Source organism: Mauremys mutica, chromosome 7 (assembly GCF_020497125.1).
Source record: "Mauremys mutica isolate MM-2020 ecotype Southern chromosome 7, ASM2049712v1, whole genome shotgun sequence".
Classification (NCBI taxonomy): Eukaryota; Metazoa; Chordata; order Testudines; family Geoemydidae; genus Mauremys; species Mauremys mutica.
In genome coordinates this window covers 121,906,786-121,926,195 of record NC_059078.1, presented here as the reverse complement: position 1 = coordinate 121,926,195, position 19,410 = coordinate 121,906,786, and the positions used below count along the sequence as shown (strand labels likewise).

The 19,410-nt window shown below is 43.9% G+C and overlaps 1 protein-coding gene across 1 annotated transcript in view; it reads right to left on the bottom strand.

The window, feature by feature from the left end:
* SORCS1 (sortilin related VPS10 domain containing receptor 1) overlaps nucleotides 1–19,410 on the bottom strand; it is a 430,514-nt gene that overhangs the window by 139,092 nt on the left and 272,012 nt on the right. The window contains exon 5 of the mRNA XM_045024608.1: nucleotides 15,496–15,654. Within this exon, the coding sequence (XP_044880543.1) occupies nucleotides 15,496–15,654 (159 nt within the window). The remainder of the gene's footprint in view (nucleotides 1–15,495; nucleotides 15,655–19,410) is intronic.

Here is a 19,410-nt window from a genome sequence, read left to right as displayed (position 1 = left end):
AATTTTGGCCCCAGACCCTCTTGCGATGGAGTACGTCAACAGAAAGGGCTACTTTCACTGACATCAATGCAGGGTGCACATATCCTTAGGAACAGTGGCCTGCATAGAAAGCTACAAGCAGGGACTTTCTTTCCAGACCAGACGGTTTCAACAGGGGATGTGGAAATGCCATAGTGATCCTGGGAGACCCAGCATATCCCTTCTTTCCATGGCTCATAAAGCCATACACCAGAAACCTTGACTGCAGCAAGGAGCGCTTCAACAACAGGCTCAGCAGGTGCAGAATGACTATAGGATGTACATTTGGCAGATTAAAGGGTTGCTGGTGCTGCCTTTTTGGCAGGTTAAACCTCAATGAGGAAAATATTTCCATGGTCACAGCAGCTTGCAATGCTCTGCATAACATCTGTGAAGCCAAGGGGGAAAACTTTCCCCAGGGGTAGAGCACAGAGGTGGATCACCTGGCAGCTGATTTTGGAGCAGCCAGACACCAGGGCTATTAGAAGGGTTTAATGCGGGGGGATATTCAAATCAGGGAAGGTTTGAAACAGCATTTTGAGAATAAGCCCCAGTAATGTGTTTTCTATAATGAATTGCACCAGGAATTGTTTACCTGCCATCATAAATGACCCCTGTAATGATTCCTGCCTGAGCATTAATTGTAGTCTGCAAATGTGCCGATGGCCACTGTGTTTGAATTTCTGTTGCAACCCTCCAGTTGCAGGGCAGCAGAGTAGAAACTGCTCATCAGAGTGGTCATGATGGGCATTGTGGGACACCTCCTGGAGGGCGCTTAGAGGGACATAAGCAAGTGCAGTGTCTACACTGACACTGCGTCGCTCTAATGTTGTCACCAAAAGCTCAATGCTGCTCATTGATGTAGTTTTATTATGTTGGCGTGGCAGGAGAGTTAAAGTGGCAGGAGGAGTATTATGTGTAAACCTCCATTGTTTTGTCGATGAAAGCGGACTTTTGTTGACAAAACTGTGTAGTGTAAACAAGGCCTAAATCTCATTTTCATAAGGGAGCTCTGCACCGAATCTAAATCCTATCAACTGTTGACATGAATAAATGGATTTTGCTTATTTTAGATCTAAACCAGCTTATACCTCATGAGCCCATACCTTGCCACCATCTACAACTAGAGATGGTTGAAATGTTCCTTGACATTTGAATGTGATTTTATATATTATATGAAGACCTTAAATACCTCTTTCCACATGGATTCAATGAGAAAGATTCTCAAGTGCTGTAAACTGACATATCGTCATTGATTTCATTGGAGCTAAACCAAATTACACCATCTGAGGATCTGGGCCTATATTTAATTTATCTGTAATCTCATTTGGTTTTGTTTATTGGTCTGCGCGTTTTAAAATCTCAATAATAAATACTACCTAGAAGAGATTGAAGGGTTTAATGTTCTCTGAGCATCAGACAAGTTTAATGCCTGTAGTTGTAATCACCTGCAGTAAGAGATTATGCCCAATAGGTCACTGCCTTCCTATCCAGATTTGACTGAATTACAACATTGAAATCTCCCATCATTATCTTCTGTCCTCAGGTTAAATGAGATGAGCTCTGAGCAGTTTCATAAAGAATTCCACCTTAGGGAATTTGGGGTAGATACATTAATAAAATTGAACTGTGAGCCGCCCGTCTCCCGTAAGAACACTGAATTTACCCTGTGGTTCAGAAAGTTCAGCTCTCATAACAAAAGGCACAGATTAATGTCTTGGATAAATTACAGCTTTTGGATGTTGAATCTTGCAGTGCACCAAAGGCGAAGAAGCCTAGCTCACAATTTTGCTGACGAACGCAAGGTATGTCTTAAAGAAACCAGTTGTCATCCATGACCTGTGTCACGCTGCCTGGAGTGGCTCACAACCGAGAGTGCTTTCCTCAGGGCAGACTGTCAAAAACAGGGCAGATACCTCAAACTAATGGTATGTTCTATAATTAGATTTTTGCCAAGCCAGTAACAAATGTGAAGTCCTGAATCACTACAGCAGTCTTACCATGGAGTCACAGACAGTCCTGTTAAGACTCTCCAGTGTATCTTGCCACCCAGACAAACTGGACTTAGTGATAAATGGTCACTTACATGAAAAAAATCACACAATATGCAGGTTGCTTCCAGTCCCAAGAGACCAGTCACTTACCCCAGATCAATTGATACCCTAGATTTTAAACCAAGGATGAGGCCTGTAGCCAATCCTGTAATACGCTATCTAAAGGTTTATTAACTAGGAAAGAGAAATGAGAGTTATTTACAGATTAAAGCAAACAGACATACGCACAAATGAGCTGCAATCTAAATCCTAAGAGTGGCACAGCTGTAATGATCGGTCAATTCAAAGTGTTTTCAGGGTGGACCCAGCAGGCAACCGTTGGGGATCCCTGGCTTCAGTTTGGTATCTCTAGCCCTGTGAGAGTTCAAACAGCAAAAGAGATGGAAAACGTTCTTGTGACTTTGTTTTAGTTCCTTCCTTCAGCTTCCAAATCCATAGGACGAGCTTCCTTGAACATAGCATGTCCAAGGTGCAATAGGGTCATTCACCCATCCTTTGTATTGCAATGTTCCTTGATGGCCCATCTGATTTGAAAGCTCTTCTTGATGAGTGGGGGGATGACATTCTTCCCATCTGGGTTCACAAGTTTAGAGCAAATATTTTCAAAGCAAAACTTGCATATTTTCTTATAGCATGGAATATAGACATTGCAAGTGAGATTAACGCAGGCAGCAATTTACAAGCATTTCATAGAGTCTAAACACTAACTACATTCTTATAAGACTAATTGCTATTTTGAGCAACACAGGTGAACTGGTCTGGTCTCCAGCTATGAGCTTGTCAGTTCTTCGCTAATGCCGGCAGTCTTGGCAACAGCGGGCACCTGGTTTGCCGACATCGCAACCTGATTCATACAAAATGTTTGACGTCCTCTGTGATCCTGAAAGCTGGCTGGGGAGTCTGTCAACTCCATATTCATCCAGCTTGTCCAAACAAGGTACTCAGCTCCTGATAGTCTAAGCATCATCCAGCAAGGTAGAGGGACAGCTGCAGTCTTTGCAGCTGTCCTCAGAAGCAAGGGAGGTAACCCTGCCAAGTCCAAAGCATTTGAAAGGCCTGCTCAAACTGGCAAAATGTGTTTACCTTTTTTTTCTCCCCCAGTAGAAAATGCACATTTGGGTTAATGGAAACATTTTGCAAATTCATGTCTAATTCACTGAATTGTTTCGGCTGGGAACAAGGTACAATCAAAAAAGTTTGGAAAAAGTCAAAATGTTTCTATTTGAAATGACTTTTTTTTCCTAAATTTCCTTCAATTTTATATTAAAAGAAAACGGAAGGAAAAAAAGCTTGAAATTGAAACATGATTTTTGTTCAGCCCCAAATAACTTTTTTTTTCTCCCCAGAACTGTCACTGAACCCCAAAATTGGGTTTTTGCACAGCTCTGGTCCTGGGACTTCATCTTGGGGGATCACAGTCCTAGGCAGGCCTCCTAAAGGTAGCCTACCACTCCATCAGTCTTGAGAGGCTTCTTCTCCAAGAGCCCCTGTGATGTGGAAACCTGTCACTGTTCCTTTTTAATATCCACAGACAATCCTTAGGGATTACAATGAGATGACATGGGCTGCAAGGCCTCATGCTTCAGTATTTAAATCAATCAAATCAGTCTCTTGAGTATTAAGGATTAGATTGAGGACTCCATTGGGGGAAACGATCCCACATCCCACAAATTTTCCCACTGGTGTGGGGGGTTCTGACGCCTTCTGCTGAAGCATCTGGTGTTGACCCTGTCAGAGACAGGATACTGGATTAGATGAACCATGGATCTGATCCAGTCTGGAAGACTTTGTTTGCTAATGAGGACACACAGCTCTGTACATTGATTTCATCCTATGGATGTGGGAGATGGGAGTTTAGAGAAAGAACAGCTGGCTTAAACTGAATCCAGGAAGTGACATGATACTAACTGGAAGAGATGAATATTTGGAGGAGCCGGTAGGCACCACCATTTTGCCTCTACTGAGGACATTTCTCCTAAAAAAGTTATACCAATGCACAGTCTCAAGTTGAACTGACCTCAGAGAATCAAATAATTGCAGTCACACAAAGCAACTTCTCTCACCTCCAGCTTCCAGGAAGTCTCCTCTCATTCCTCTCAGATATAGCCCTGACCACAATAATCCAGACATTCATAATGCCATCCCGAATTTACCAATAAAAAAAAATCCCTCTATCTTGACCTAGCCAAAAATACCTTGCTCAGATCTGGATCAGAACTTCCCCAAAAGAACTGAGATATGTGGTCCCAGGGTTGGGTCAAACCCACCTCTAATTCCTTCATGGAAATCCTACAGAATGTTAATCTCCATGCCCATTTCTTCAGATTGCTCTAATTCTTTCTCCTTCGTGTGTGAGCTGCTTAAAGCTATTCGCGTTCCAAGTGCCTTCCCCACTCCCAAGAGAATCTATTCAGAAAACGGTCATTGCATTTATACCGCAGATTTCTCATTGTGTCTCTCTCTGTGAGTCTATAAAGAGCTTTTACAGTTACTTTCCTCTCCATATGTGGCACAATGTTCCACAAGGCACCATACAGACACATGTAACAATCTCTGAAGCATTGTTAAGCTTAAAGTGTAAACATAACAAAGTCAAACTGAACACAGAAGCGGCTGCCTCAAGCTGGAACGGTATAATTCAAATAAAATCAGCCCGTTCCTGCCACTAACCCCCATTCATTTATACTGAATAAGTTTATTACTGGTATATTGCACATTATGAGCACCACAGGTGTATTTGAAGGAATTCAGCTCCTTCCATTAATGTTTTAATCATTATTCTTAGTGTCCATCTGGGTACTATTCAAATATTGTTCATGCGTGAAGGAGTCTCCCTGGGAGTGATCCAATACCTCCAGGAAGGCAGAGGATAGCAGGACAGATTTCACATTTGTCTCTCTTGATCCGTTCCTCTCGTCTATGGTGCCGTCCTTCTATTCAAAGCTGCTGAAGAGCAATCAAGGGAAAACAAGGTTCTCCTCCCTGCAATCTGGATTTCTTTATCTTTCTATGCCTCTGGAAAAACAGGTTGCTGTTGACTTCCTGTTGTGTGAATAGGTCAAATTGAGGGCCACCTTGTGGCTCAGCTTGTACAGTGCGTGTGGGGACATGAAGCATTCCTTGATAACCTGGTGCTGGCAACATGTACTGCAGGTTGAAGCATGATGGGGAAACCAGGCTATGCAGAGAGGATATATGCCCCTTACACGGAGAAGGGGTGGGAGTGGGTGGAGTTTTGGAGCCACACCTCCTTCCAGCACACTAGCTAGTGTGGTTACACAAATGTGCCAAAGGAAATTAGCTGCACCTGGTATAGGCCTGGAAAAGGGTGTTCCTGCTGCAGAGCAGCTAGAGACGGGGAGCTAGATTGGGAAGCAGAGTATGATTCAGAGATTCCCAATCTGCTCCAGGGGCGTTGACTGGGGCTTGTGGCAAAGCCAAGACTCCACCCCAAGTGAGGGGATGTATGCAATCAGGTCAATGTCTATTGCAAAATGGACACCATTAAATTAGACTTGAATAAAGACTGGGAGTGGATTGGTCATTATACAAAGTAAAACTATTTCCCCATGCTTATTTCCCCCTCCCCCGCTGTTCCTCACAACTTCTTGTCAACTGCTGCAAATGGACCATTTTGATTACCACTACAAAAAGTTTTTCTCTCTCCTGCTGGTAATAGCTCACCTTAACTGATCACTCTCCTTAGAGTGTGTGTGGTAACACCCATTGTTTCATGTTCTCTGTGTATATATATATCTTCCTACTGCATTTTCCACTGCATGCATCCGATGAAGTGGGCTGTAGCCCACAAAAGTTTATGCTCAAATAAATGTGTTAGTCTCTAAGGTGCCACAAGTACTCCTGTTCTTTTTGCGGATACTAACATGGCTACTACTCTGAAACCTGTCTATTGTCTGGCTCCCAGTGTCCTGACAGGCTACCTGGGATGCAAGCAATTTTCTCTGAGAAGTTCCTCCCAGCAGGAGGTGCAAGATTCTGGAGTAGAGAAGAATCCTTTCAGGTTAACAAGATCATTCTTGGTCCACAATAGTTCAGCAGGGCATCGCTTAGCAGTTGCATTGCTGGAGCCTGTGTGAAGTTTCCTCCCTGTACTGAATATAGTACAAAGGTACATCTGGAGCAAACGGTGAAACTGAAGCAGAATTTGGCACTTCCCTGCTTGCACAGCAAGGACTGAGGAGCCACTATAAAGGCACTGGCTTCTGGGCTGACATTTAATTCTTTCCCCCGTTGTTCACAATCTAATTGCCAGTGCCATACGTGGACACGTAAATAATTTAAAGTGTCATGAGAGGAGAAACTAAATACAGCGTTGCAAAATATCAAGCATTTTGATCAAGCATCAGTTACACTGAACATAAGGCATCCATATATTTAGCAAATAGCTGGGTGTTTGTTTATTTAACGCCGATGGGAACAAGTGGAGGTGATAACGCCTTCAGGTATCTATCTTGCAGTCATTCCAAAAGCCACTGAGATTTGCATATCAGTTACTGACTTTCCTTTCCATTTCATTCCGTTTCTGATTCTTCCCCAGTATCATGAGGAACCTTGTCCTGGGAGAGTCTCATATTATTCAGGGCTAGACGTGAAGAGATTCCCTTTGTGTTTGTGTGCTGGAGGTGGAGTGCTGGGGATAGTATGTACAGGCAGTTTTACTCTTTTTTTTCCCATCCTTCGTCCCTACTTCTTTCTGGTTCTCCCTTAGTATTCTCCACACGTTCTCCGAAGAGGCACATTGGCTGGTTTTCCAACTCCAGCCCAGTTTGAATGGAAGTCTATTAGAAAGATTTGACTCATGCTTGAAATCCAAAAGCAAATGACTTACTGTTACCACGTTTTTACCAGCACACCTTTAAAGCTTATCTGCATAACACACTCCGTACAATTTCAGATAACACTTCCTGCAGTGGGGTAAATTATTCTTCCCTATATGTAAAGGAACACTACTCAGCTCAGCAACCTGTAGCTGAAATAGATCGTATCTTTTGGAAAGACGTCCAATCTCAATTTTAAGGTTCCAAGTGACGACGAACTTAACACTCCTCTTGGTAAGCCATTCCAATGTGTTGTAAATTGTGTAGCTACTTGCTTAGCAGCCAGGAGAGCTATTTGAAAAAAAAATAAATTGCACTGCTAGCAAAAAAAAACAAAACCTGCATTCCTGCCAGGGTGCTTTGTTTTGTTTTGGGTTATTTTATGAAAAATCAATTATTTTGGAGGTGGAAGGAAAAGTCTGTCTTTCAATTTTTGTATTTTCCCCCATAAAAATTACCATTTGCAGGAAAAGAAAATGGCTAATTATCACACAATTCAGTGCAAAAGTTCACTAGTTTCACATACACCCAGTTTTTCATTTAAAAAACCCAATTATTATTTATCATTTGCATAATGATAGTGCTGGAGGCTCCAGCTGATCTCAGGGTTCCATTGTGACACTGTGTACATAGTAAGAAATAGATGCTCTGAAAAGCTTATAATATAAATAGACAAGATACAAAAGAAAGTGGAGGGAAACAGAGGCACAGATAGTTGAAGTGACTTGCTCAAGGTCACACACAGGCGATCAGTGACAGAGCCGGGATTAAAACCCAGGTTAAAACTCACCCACTGGAGTACACTGCTTCTCAGATGGAAAATTAGTATGTTTTCATGGAAATGTGTGAAAATCTCTAGACATCCGTAAGACAGTAAAACTTTATTGGAGAGGGGCTATTCCCTCACTGGTTGCACATATGCATCCAGGGATCTCAAAGCAGTGAACAAACAAATCCCTTATGCTCACACAAGCAGGCTTAAGGGGGACAAGCATTATTGTGTGTACAGACTGTACACTTGAGCAAAGTGAGGCATATAGATTTGCCTAAAGACATGCACATCAGTGGCAAAATCAATGATGAATATTACTCAAGAGTCCTATCTTACAGCCCCTTGACCACACTCCTATGAAGCAGAGCACCTATGGGGACAGGTTGATAGAAGCGGATGTGTTTAGTCTACAGAAGAAAAGGCTCGTCACCGGGGGAAAGGATAACAGGCATCAAATATTTAAATAGTTCTTTTAAAAAAAGATGACGATCAATTGCGCGTGTCCATAGAGGGTAGGACAAGTAGCAAAGGCTTAGTTTGCAGCAAGGGAAATTTAGATTAGATATTAGGAAAACCTTTCTAACATTAAGGATAGTTAAGCAATGGAACAAGTTATGTAGGGAGGTTGTGGAATCCCGGGATATTTTTAAGATCAGGTTAGACCAACACCTGTCAGGGATGTCTAGCTGTATTTAATCCTGCCTCAGCACAGGGTGGATGAACTAGATCAGTGCTTTTCAATACCAGGGACCGGCTTACTGCCTTCCTAAACTGCGTCAGGGAGATCTCAGGGACTGGTGCCCAGTCCATGACTGGTCATTGAAAAACACTGAAGTAGATGACCTCCTGAGGCCCCTTCCAGCCCTACATTGCTATGGTTCTATCTTCCTGTTTGGACAGAATGTGCCATCTGCCTGTTACTGGATCAGCTGTTTGTTTGTTTTTTTTCTTATTTTCATTGTTTATTCTTTTATTTCCATCCGCTGTTTATTTCCTTTATTTTAAGTTGTTTCCCAACACATTATGCTTAGTGAGGTGTGTAAGAGACTGATGGATGCTCTTGGAGGGCATGTTTTATCACAGTTTGTACACCAGCTTATAGCCAAATTAAAAGAAAAATACAATCTGACAGCTTTACCCCTGTTACTGAATTAATGCTGGGCCGCTGACTGTATAAGCAGGAAAGAAAAGAAAACAAAGCAACTGCAAGATGAAGGATCTTCATAGCTTTCACCTGTTCATCCTCAGAACAGCATAAGGACTGGCTATCCAATTGCTGCTCAATTTGCCCCATAGATTTCAACCCACATTCGAAAAGAATTGTGTGCAAAGGTACGTTAGCCAAATGTCCGGTGCATGGATATAACTTAAGGATACATACACCTGCATCTTTTTTGCGCGCACACCCACACACCATGCATAAATACACACAGGCTTTTAAAAATATGGGTCTGAATTCACATATTTTTTACAACCTTTCATTTAGCTGGAATAAATTCTTGTGGTCCTCCAAGAATTTCCAAGGCCTTCTGAAACATTCCACATATTTTGGTACCAGGGCAGAACTCCTTCTGCTTTGCAAATACACTATTACCTTTCATGTTTTGCCACAACAGAGATCATCAGAAATATGCAGGCCTAATGAATAATTCATTTTGTTGATTGAGCTAGGGACTTCATTAAACGTTAGCACACAAACTATATGTTATTTTGTCTTTTCACACCTAATATTGCCAGTGGATCCTCAAAACCCAATAAAACTTTATTCTATATAACTATGTATCTTAATCTTAACTGGAGAAAATATTGCATTATAACAGAGATGCAGGGCTTGATTCTGGTGTAAAGCAGGAGTAACTCCCTGCTGTCAATGGAATTAGAGCAGTGTTTAAGCAGCATATCCAAGAGCAAACTTAATCTCCTTGTTTTTGAATGAGACACTGAGCCCAATCACATCACAAGTCAACTGCAAAAATTCAGTACATCTCATTTAAGATTGGATGCCTTTCGGAATGATACACCTTAGTCAAACATAAGCTACTGGGCTAAATACAGGATTAACTGGGTGAAATTATATGGCTTGTGTTACACAGAAAGTCAGATTAGATGATCCTTCTGACTTTAAAATCTATTAATCTCAAAGCTATTAAAAGAGCATGATCAGGCTCACCGCTAGGTTTGATTTAAACACAGGGCCTGATTCTCCTTTTATTCCAGTTGTACACCAAGGCAATTCCATTCATTTCTTTCTGTTCCAGTCTGGTTCTTATACTGCCACAGTACATGAGGTCAGTGGAGTTGCTCCGGATTTACACTGGCCCCAGAGAAACCAGTAAAGCTCAGTTTAAAATAATAGGAGAACACAGATTATACCCTCTTTTCCTGACAACGGGGGACATCCCCTGTGCTGAGCATCACCACCAGACACATGAGCCACTGATGTTCTATTAGGCGGTTATAGGAACTTAAGTGATGTCTGGGCCTTGTTCTGCCCCCACTCCCCACAGGGGTGAATTAGACCCAAAGAGACCACAATCCACTGTTTTCCTTAATACTTTAACAACTGGCCTGTTCTCTATACACACCCCTTGCTTCTCTGACATATGTCGGTTTACACAGGCGAGCGATTCTTCTGTCACCCCTGACTCTGAACTCCACTGTTCCCACTTGAATGCCTGATGGATTCACATCGGTAAATCCACTCCCCATTACTGTCAGTGGGTGCGACCTGAGCAAATCCCGCTTGCTCCTTGACCAAACGGCTTCCCTTCCTCATGGGCCCTGCAAGAGTTTACCAACCCTTAGTTTGTGTTCTCTCTGCACTGTGGATTATTTTCCCCTTTGAATGAACAAATGAACACAAGTTTAACACATGGAAATGCAGCCTACGTAAAATGTGTCCCCTTCCAGCTCCTGATGGAAAGATGACTGGTGATTTCAGTGGGCTTCGGATCAGGACCTGAAGGAGCTCAAAAAGTCCACTATCACAATTGGTGCTAATTAGCAGTCATCTATACAGTGATAAGCCTCTCTGCTGACAAGACAGAGATACTGCTCATCTTTCAAAGCAAACCATTCAGGCAGTGGGTTAAGGCACATGGCTGGGGCAATGTGTGGGAAGCTTGGTTCACATTGTTCTATAAATAGAGAGTTAACAGCACCTATCACCTTCCTATCGGAGCACCTCTTTCATTAAGGAATTTATCTTCAGCACCCTAGGAGGAAGGTAAGTGTTACTATCCCAGTTTTTCACATAGGGAACAAAGGAAGAGAGAGAGATTAAGTGATTTGCCCAAGGTTACAGAGGAAGTTTGTTGTCCACTAGAAAGAGAACCCTGATCTCCTTAATCTAAGTCCAGTGCCTTTACAACGTGACCAAATTTCCATTTCCAAGGCTCTCAATTTGGTACTTTCCCCCAGGAACTAAACTCGCTTTTAAAAGAACAGACAGCTGAAATCAAATATTAAGGAAATTCAAAAAAATATTTTCATTTAGAGATGCCTCATTGGCAGAGACTGTCCCCTTTTAACCTGGCTGTCTTGATTTCACGATCCCATTTAGAACATCAAAGGAACAAGAGGGAATCTAGGAGGACCATTTTAAAACAGCTTCTCCACCACTGCTGGTGTTGCTCAACACTTGAGTGCATTTAGACATTTCTTCTGAGCTGTGCAATTAGGATTCTACATTTCCCCCACATCACTTCCACCTCCTGTTCCCACCTGCATTTCATCACTCCAAAGAGCTCAGCAATTCAGGGATGAGTATTAGTCATAGTCTCTGTATGGCTGACCAATCTGAACAGGGGAAGGAGACTCTGCAGGAAGAGGAGGCTCTTATTTTCCAGCCCCTAATTACACCGCAAACCACTGTTTAAGACTATATAGCAAAAAGAAACAGGTAACGCCCACAAAACAGCCCCTTACCATATGAGCCAGCTGATTAAACCCACCACAATTAAAAGGTACAGGACCTCCAACAAGCTTGTGTGTCCTTAGCAATGTTTTACTGTGTCTGGAGTTTTCTTCTGATAGGTAACTTTTCTTATTCAGAAAACGAAGAATCACACACTGGATTGCAATTATGTGTTGGGGGTTCACCGCGGAGTGACAGTACTTTCAGCTGGAAAAATGAAGGCAATCATAGAGCAGTTGGAGCAGGCAGCAGCTGGTTTTCTGATACTCTCTCTAAAATCTGTCAAGTTAATTTAATGTGTCTAAAAGACACTGGATTGTCAGCTCTGGAAACTAAAGTCCTTTGCCTAGCAGAAGAGTCACAGCATGAGCGGTGTAAGCTCCCCCACAGTACCCAGGCAGTCTACCTAAGTCTTCAATGATTCAGTCTCCATGTTAATTCATCTCCTTTCCTATTCATTCTCCATGTTCCTTGAAGCCTTGGTCTCTCTTCTGCAGCCAGGAGGCAAATGAATGTGACTAGTGATGGGGTTTTATGATGTCGGGAACCTGCCTACTAGGAAACAAACTCGGACGGCAAATTCAGTTCAAGTTGGCCACCATGAAGTGGTCTACATCTTGGGTTGCTAGGGGGGCTCCTGGTCAATAATAACCCTATGCCGGATTACAACTAATGACTATTGGGTTCCCTCGTCATTACTACAGCCTTGCACAAAAGAGCAAGTGATAGTCATGTGTTGTGAACTACTCCGTGACTTCCATAGTAATAAATATAAAAACCTGCAGGATCACACAGTTACTCCAGGCCAAATTCTGCCTGGAGAAATGAAACCACCAGGGACCATTTCTGCTCAGCTACAGGGAGAACCTGACCATTACGTTTTATTTATTCCAAGTTGATTTATACTTTGTGCTTCTCAGTTACCCTCAAAGGGGCTGATCCAAAGCCCACCGAGGTCAAGGAAAACACTCCAATAGGGTTAGGATCAGGACCCAAGGCCGTAGTTCACCTCTATGCAGGGCATAGGACACTGCTAAGTCCCACATAAGCTCCATTTCTGAGGGCTTTAAGGGGGACCTAAGTGGCTTTGTGCCAGCCCTCTGCATAGGGGCATAGCTCATCCTAAGTAACATCATATTCTAATCACCAGTAATGATCACATTTACTACTCTCTGAACTATTGTTTAGATACAGCTCCTTCAAGCACCCTCCCACATAAAACCCAGATAACCTTAGCCATCCTGACCAACCCCATCACCCCATTTAACCCCCCAGGGCCCTCCAAAAAGCCTGAGTTCATATTTGCAGCCAGTTTTGTGGCCCTGTGAAATAAAGCCACAGCAATTACTCATGGAATAACTGAGTAGAGATAATTTGCCTGCTGGAACCAGGAAATTATGTCTCCAGCTCTCTGGCTTTGTCCCCTTACGGGGCTGTGCACCATAAATCCAGTGAAACTTAGTTATACATTGTCTAACTTGGGATCTTCACTCACCTTGGCAGGCTGGCTAAAGCACCAACAGAAATGTATATTCCACCCGTCCCCTATTTCAAAAAGGGAAATTTACTACTACAAGCAGCATTGACCTTCATCAATTACTAGTGTATTACAATTATGCAATTCCTTTCATCTCAAAGGGCCCCAAATGCTTAACATGCTAGAGGCCAAATCCTGTCCCCATTTGCACCTGTGCAATGACTTCAGTGGTGTTTCATTGCCATAAATATGGGCAGAATTTTGGCTCTTCCTATTTTACATATACAGTATCCAGGAAGCATTTCAGCTACCACTAGAATGAAACCTTGGATGGAAGACGGCTACAGCACACACTATAACAACCGTTTAAGAAAGGAGTCAAGTGAGGAACACCGTATCTGATTGAGACTACAGAGGAAATGTAGGTAGGCAGAATATATTTACTCAAATTTTAATTTTGTATGGACATTAGGCTACAACCTTGGAAGGACGTTGGTTTTCTGGTTAAGCACAGGTCTTAACATCTATTCCTGATGTTTTCTTAAGCTTCGTTAGTGACCTTAGGCAAGTCATTTAGCAACCCTAAGGACTCGTCTACATGTGAAATGCTACAGCGGTAGGTAAGTAGACACTACCTACACTGATGGGAGGGGCTCTTCTGTCAGTCTAAGTAATCCACCTTCACCTTGACGTAGCTCTGTCTACACAGGGACTTAGGTCAGCTTCACTACATTGCTCAAGGAGATGGATTTTTCACACCCCTGAGTAATGTAGCTAGGTCCAGTGGAAACCAGCCCCAAGACACCATTTCCTCAAGCTCACAATAATAATATATACCTACACACATCATACAAGTATTGGGAGGATTAATTCTTTTATGTTTGTAAACCACATTGAAAGTCTTGAATGGAAGGTGCTTATGATGGGCTATGTACCCCACACAATCCCTGAATGGGTTAATGTGGACTTGAGAAACCAGTTCTGTTCCCTGGGTGCATCTGGAGGGAAAGCCAGGCTTGACTGATCATGAAGCCCAAGTGAGCAGGAGCAGGCTGGTGGTTATAACGAGAGGAAGTTTGCAGCAGAAGGGGGCTGCAGGTCGGGAGTCTGCAGTCACTCCTTGGAAATGGAGAAGTGGTGAGGAGGAAATCCAGGGTGGAGAATAAGCGCTGGGATTCCAGCCCTGAAAGAAGGATCAACCCAGAGAAGTTGCATGGAAGAAAGCCTGAGAGAGGCTGGGTCGGAAGAAGCCCGGGGAAATAGCAGCTAGGGATGGGACACTGCAAACCTAGGTTGACAGTAAGGGTCCCTGGGCTGAACCCAGTGTAAGGAGGGCCTGGGTTCCCCTACCAGTCACTGGCAAAGTGGCATGAGCCCAGAGTCAGGGGCCAGAGACCTGACACAAGGTCTCGGAATTAACCGTTGGACTTTTGTTTGTTGAACTTTGTTACCCGCAAAGGGGCAGACATTAATATCATGACCGGGGTGGAGGTCCAAGGTACAGAGCAGAGACCACCACAGCGAAGTCGTGACTGTCAGCAGGGGGTTGCCAGAGTGAAAGTCAGCTGCTGTGCCACACCTGGCCACAAGGAGGTGCTCCTGTGGTGAGTGAACCCCCGTACAGGACTGAGATTTAGATTGGCACACCAAGCACTGTCTGTCAAGATGTCCAATTTTAAATATTTATCAGGCCCAAGATTAGCAATTATTGAAGCTTTGTTTTTTCAGAAATTACTGGGGGAATCAGGACCCTTTAAGGGGTCTCAAGTTGATCCAAAAATTGAGGTACCCAAAAGCACTAGATGCTTTTGAAATGCTAGGGCATGTTTCTGTAGCCATGACATGATCTGCACCAACAGAAGCAGACTCCAAAAGGAATTCAATTCACTTATTTTCTTCCTTGGACAATCAACATCTGGTTTATAATGTGCCAAGCAGGCAGGAGCAAGAAGAACTGTATGTTATTCTGAAGCAAGGAGGGTACCACCATTTGTTTTGAGTGTCAAGAAATACATCCATATTGTGTACCATTATCCAAGTACTTATACTGAACAGCTTCACACATTATTAAGGCTACTGTCCTGGCAACATTAGTTAACAAGAAGAGAACACAATGAAGGGTCTAATCTGGAGCCAACCACTAAACCCACTTTCCTTGTTTGTGAGCACAACCCTGTTCCCCTCAAACAACTCCCCACAATTAATGATCATTGAGGGTGCAAATGTTACCAAACTTGACATACGCCGGTAAAAACCTGATTTATAGTCACAGACCTTGCAGATCTGTAAATGAAGTCGTAATTATGGTGCGTGCAGAAACAGAGGCCCTCTAGAAAAAGCAAGCACTAAATGTTTGTCTAGGCCCTTGGGAGGGAGAACGCCACATCATTGGTAAAGAAAGTCACAAAATCTTTTCTTACTTTCTGATCGAGACTGTATGCCAGAATCCAGTCCTCCTGTTTGGGGTGGAACAGCAGGCTCTGGATGTAGAAGTTCAGACGGTACTTTTGATACGTGGCCCCTTCGTCAGAGCTAATCAGTAAACTGCTCTCAATCTCTGGGTCAGTCAGCAACATAATCTGTATGGATGGAATAGTCACAGTTAGTTAGAGAGGAGTCAAACGGAAGGATGAGGAAACAGCCAGGACTTGTAGGTAAACACAGCGAAAACTGATGCATTTTAGTGACAGTATAAAAACCAGACTACACAACTCAAGTGTAGCAAACCTGTTAGAACAAACCAATGGTGACCAACCTTCTGGAAAGTAAAGCCATATATGATAACTGTGAACGTGTATCTGAAGTATGTAGCAATCAAATAGACAGTGGGATCACTTAGAACAGGGGTGGCCAACCTGAGCCTGAGAAGGAGCCAGAATTGACCAATGTACATTGCCAAAGAGCCACAGTAATATGTCAGCAGCCTCCCATCAGCTCCCAGCCCCCCGCTCCCAGGGCCTCCCACCCACCAGCGGCCCTGCCAATCTGCGCCTCCCCCTCCCTCCCTAGACCTCCCAATCAGCTGTTTCATGGTGTGGAGGTGGCTCTGGGTGGGGAGGAGGTGTGAGGGCATGGCAGGCTCAGGTGAGGGGACGGGAAGGGGTGGAGTGGGGGTAGGGCCAGTGGCAGAGCCAGGGGTTAAGCAGTGAGCACCCCCTGGCACATTGGAAAGTTGGCACCTATAGCTTCAGCCCCAGAGTTGGTGCCTATACAAGGAGTCACATATTAACTTCTGAAGAGCCGCATGTGGCTCTGGAGCCACAGGTTGGTCACCCCTGACTTAGAATGAGCATAACTAATTACAAAAGGTTAAAAGTTAAGTCCAACAACCCCTTTGTGATCATTAACAAGATCTGAACCCGGGACAGCCAACCCCAAAGCTTTGCTAAGGTTAACAGCAACAGCTAGTTGCTATCCTTTTTGAGACCTAGTCATCAGAGGAGGCAGACAACACACGGTGTGCACACATGTTGCATCAGCAAAGGAAAATGTAGACTGCAAAAAAAAAAAAGGAAATTGAAAATAATTCCCAGCGGCGGAATCTGTTAGATTGCAGAATAGTCTGAAGATAGAAGGTGGCAGGAAGTTTCATTGCTTGAGATTTTAGAACCTGGCTGTCTGCAGGGAGTAATCTTGCTGTAGCTGGGGGATGTTTGGTAACCCACTGGGTTCTTTCCATCTCTAATTTCCAAGATACTGTGAATTATGGCTTCAGTAAGGTATGAGAAACAGTCTCTGCTCAGTGAAGTTGCTCCTTTAGCTTAGTCCAAGGGTGCTAGCTCTGGAAATACAATAGATATCTGGCTTGTAGTTCTACAAATGGCCACTCGCCACCAATTAACTTATTAATTGGTCTGTATTGCTGATGAATCAGAGAGAAGTGTGAGAATCTCTGCATGAAGGAAATAGGTTTGAGAACTACAAAGGGAATGACTTTCGTCTTCCCGCAAGAGAAAAAAGCAGTGTCACAAAGGAATAGAGTAGGAGGCACCACAAATGGTGAACACACAAAGCTTTGAAAGCCGCTTGCCTGTAACGGGATTAAAGATCTGTATCATTAGTGCCATTTTTAAATACACAGTTTACTGTCTCTGAAAATGCCAGGCACGAATCAGCTCCTAGACAAGGCCAAACTGAAAGGAACAGCATCTAGCATTTCACAGTGGGAATTTTAATCTGTGTTCAGGCATATCAGAATTTCTCTCTCTTCCCCCACCCACCATTCAGTAATAAAAGGCAGGCAGAGTCACAAAGAAGGGGTGGGAGTGGGGGCCCCACGAGACATCGTGTAACACAAAGATCGCTAACAATAAAAGGAGACACCATAAAGATCTAGATGGATACAGCAGATATAGATATTTTAGTCCAGATATGCATATCCGTGTGTATACGTATGTAATATACATAGACGATGTTCTGCATTTCTAGATGGATGACAGGTAATCCTCTAAATATGCAATACTGCATGGCAGTGTTGCTTAGCGGATAGCTCATTGGACTGGGATTCTGCCATTGTCCCGCTTGTGACCTTGGACGAATGACATCAGCTCCCTGTTTCAGCACCCCGTTTGTAAAATGGGGGGAAATGATAGCTCCTTTTGTAACGTGCCCTGAGATCTACTGATGAAAAGGACTAGATATGAACTAAGTATTATTATATTTATTAGAAACAATAACATTCATTATCCTAAGGTAGAGACTTCATAATGGCTGGCATACAAAAAGAATTACTATTAAAATGGAAATTCACAGATCATCCGCTATCTTTGTTTCTCAGACCAAACCACCCAGACTGTCTCCCTCATTCTCCCAACGTCATTTCTGTGACAATACAACTACGGTTAAGCGTATCAACAGGCACGATGGATTCTCTATTCTTGTGTGAGTTTATGCACTGAAAAAGAAACATTGTTTATGCTGGTATTTGGAAAGATCACACAGCAGAACACTAATTGTACTAGAGCAACTAGAGCATAAATAAATGCAAATCAGTGGCTTGATCCAAAGCTCATTGGAGTTAATGAGTTTTTCCATCAACTTCAATGGGCTTTGGATTGTGACTCTCAGGAACGTTTGTTCCCCCCGTTCACTGGCCCCAGTATGAGGCTGTTCCACATAGGGGAAGCCTGCCTTGCAACTATTTACACAGCTTTGGGGAACTGGGCCTGAGGCTCCTTTGTGTGCTCTGCGTTGTGTGTTCACCTCAGACCAGACCCACTCAGACAAACCACCAGGAACAAGGCTTCATTCTGTAAAGAACATAGAACAGGATTACAGGCCAGCAGCCTCCTCTCTGCTTGCCCGCTACGTGCTCCCAGCTCAGCCAGTGCTGAGACCTCCTGCGGGCGGGGGGCAGAGGTTACATCCTGGCAGGAACCCAGAAGTTCTCCCAACATGCCCCATTTTGTAGTGCACAACTTGTAGTTCCCAGGGCTGCTGTTGAGGCACACTGGACCTTGGGCTACACATTGTTAGCCAAGCTCAGTTCCAGTCTCACATTCTTCTATCTTAGATACTTATATGACCCCCATTCCCATAGTATCTGCGCACCTGACCTCACAATCTTTAATATATTTATCTTCAGAACACCTCCATGAGGCAGGGTATTGCTATTACCCCATTCTACAGATGGGAAACTGAGGCACAGAGAAGCTAAGTAATTTAGCCAATGTCACACCGGGAAATCTCTGGTGGAGCAGAGAGTTGAACCTAGCTTTCCCAAGGCTAGTGCTCTAACCACCAGATCATCCTTCCTTGATTTATATTGTTCTGTCCTTGGTTTCTACATCATCACCCCCTGTACAAGACCTCTGTGATGGGGTGCGTGCCCCACACTGGGCTATAAGGGGTTAATAGAGCCCTAGGGAGGCTGCGCAGGAGACAGCCAGTCAGAGAAGGGCTGAAGGGAGCTGCAGGGCAGAGGAAGGCAGTTCTCTGCTGGGAGCTCAGGGAGAAAGAACTGTCTCTCCGGAGGCTGAGAGAACTGCCAGCACCCTGGACAGAGCAGTGCTGCTAACAGGGACCGGGGGAGCGACAGACAGCTCCTGGCTGGCTGCTGGGGTGTTGCAGGCGGAGACCCTGAGGCAAGGGCAAAGAGGATGCTGGAACCAGGAGGAAGTGGCCAGACAATTCGCTGCAATAGCCCCTAAGGGAAGTGGCTGAACAGCGGACTTGCAGGTGGGGGAGCACAGTGTGCGGCACAGCCGGAGGGCTGTGTCACTGAAGAGGACGCTGCGATCCTTGGAGAGATATGCATCCTAGAGCAGGAGTGATGGCAGCAAGGCATCACCAGAGAAGGGTGCAGTGGTGAACAGAGCTAATCCCTAGGACAGTCA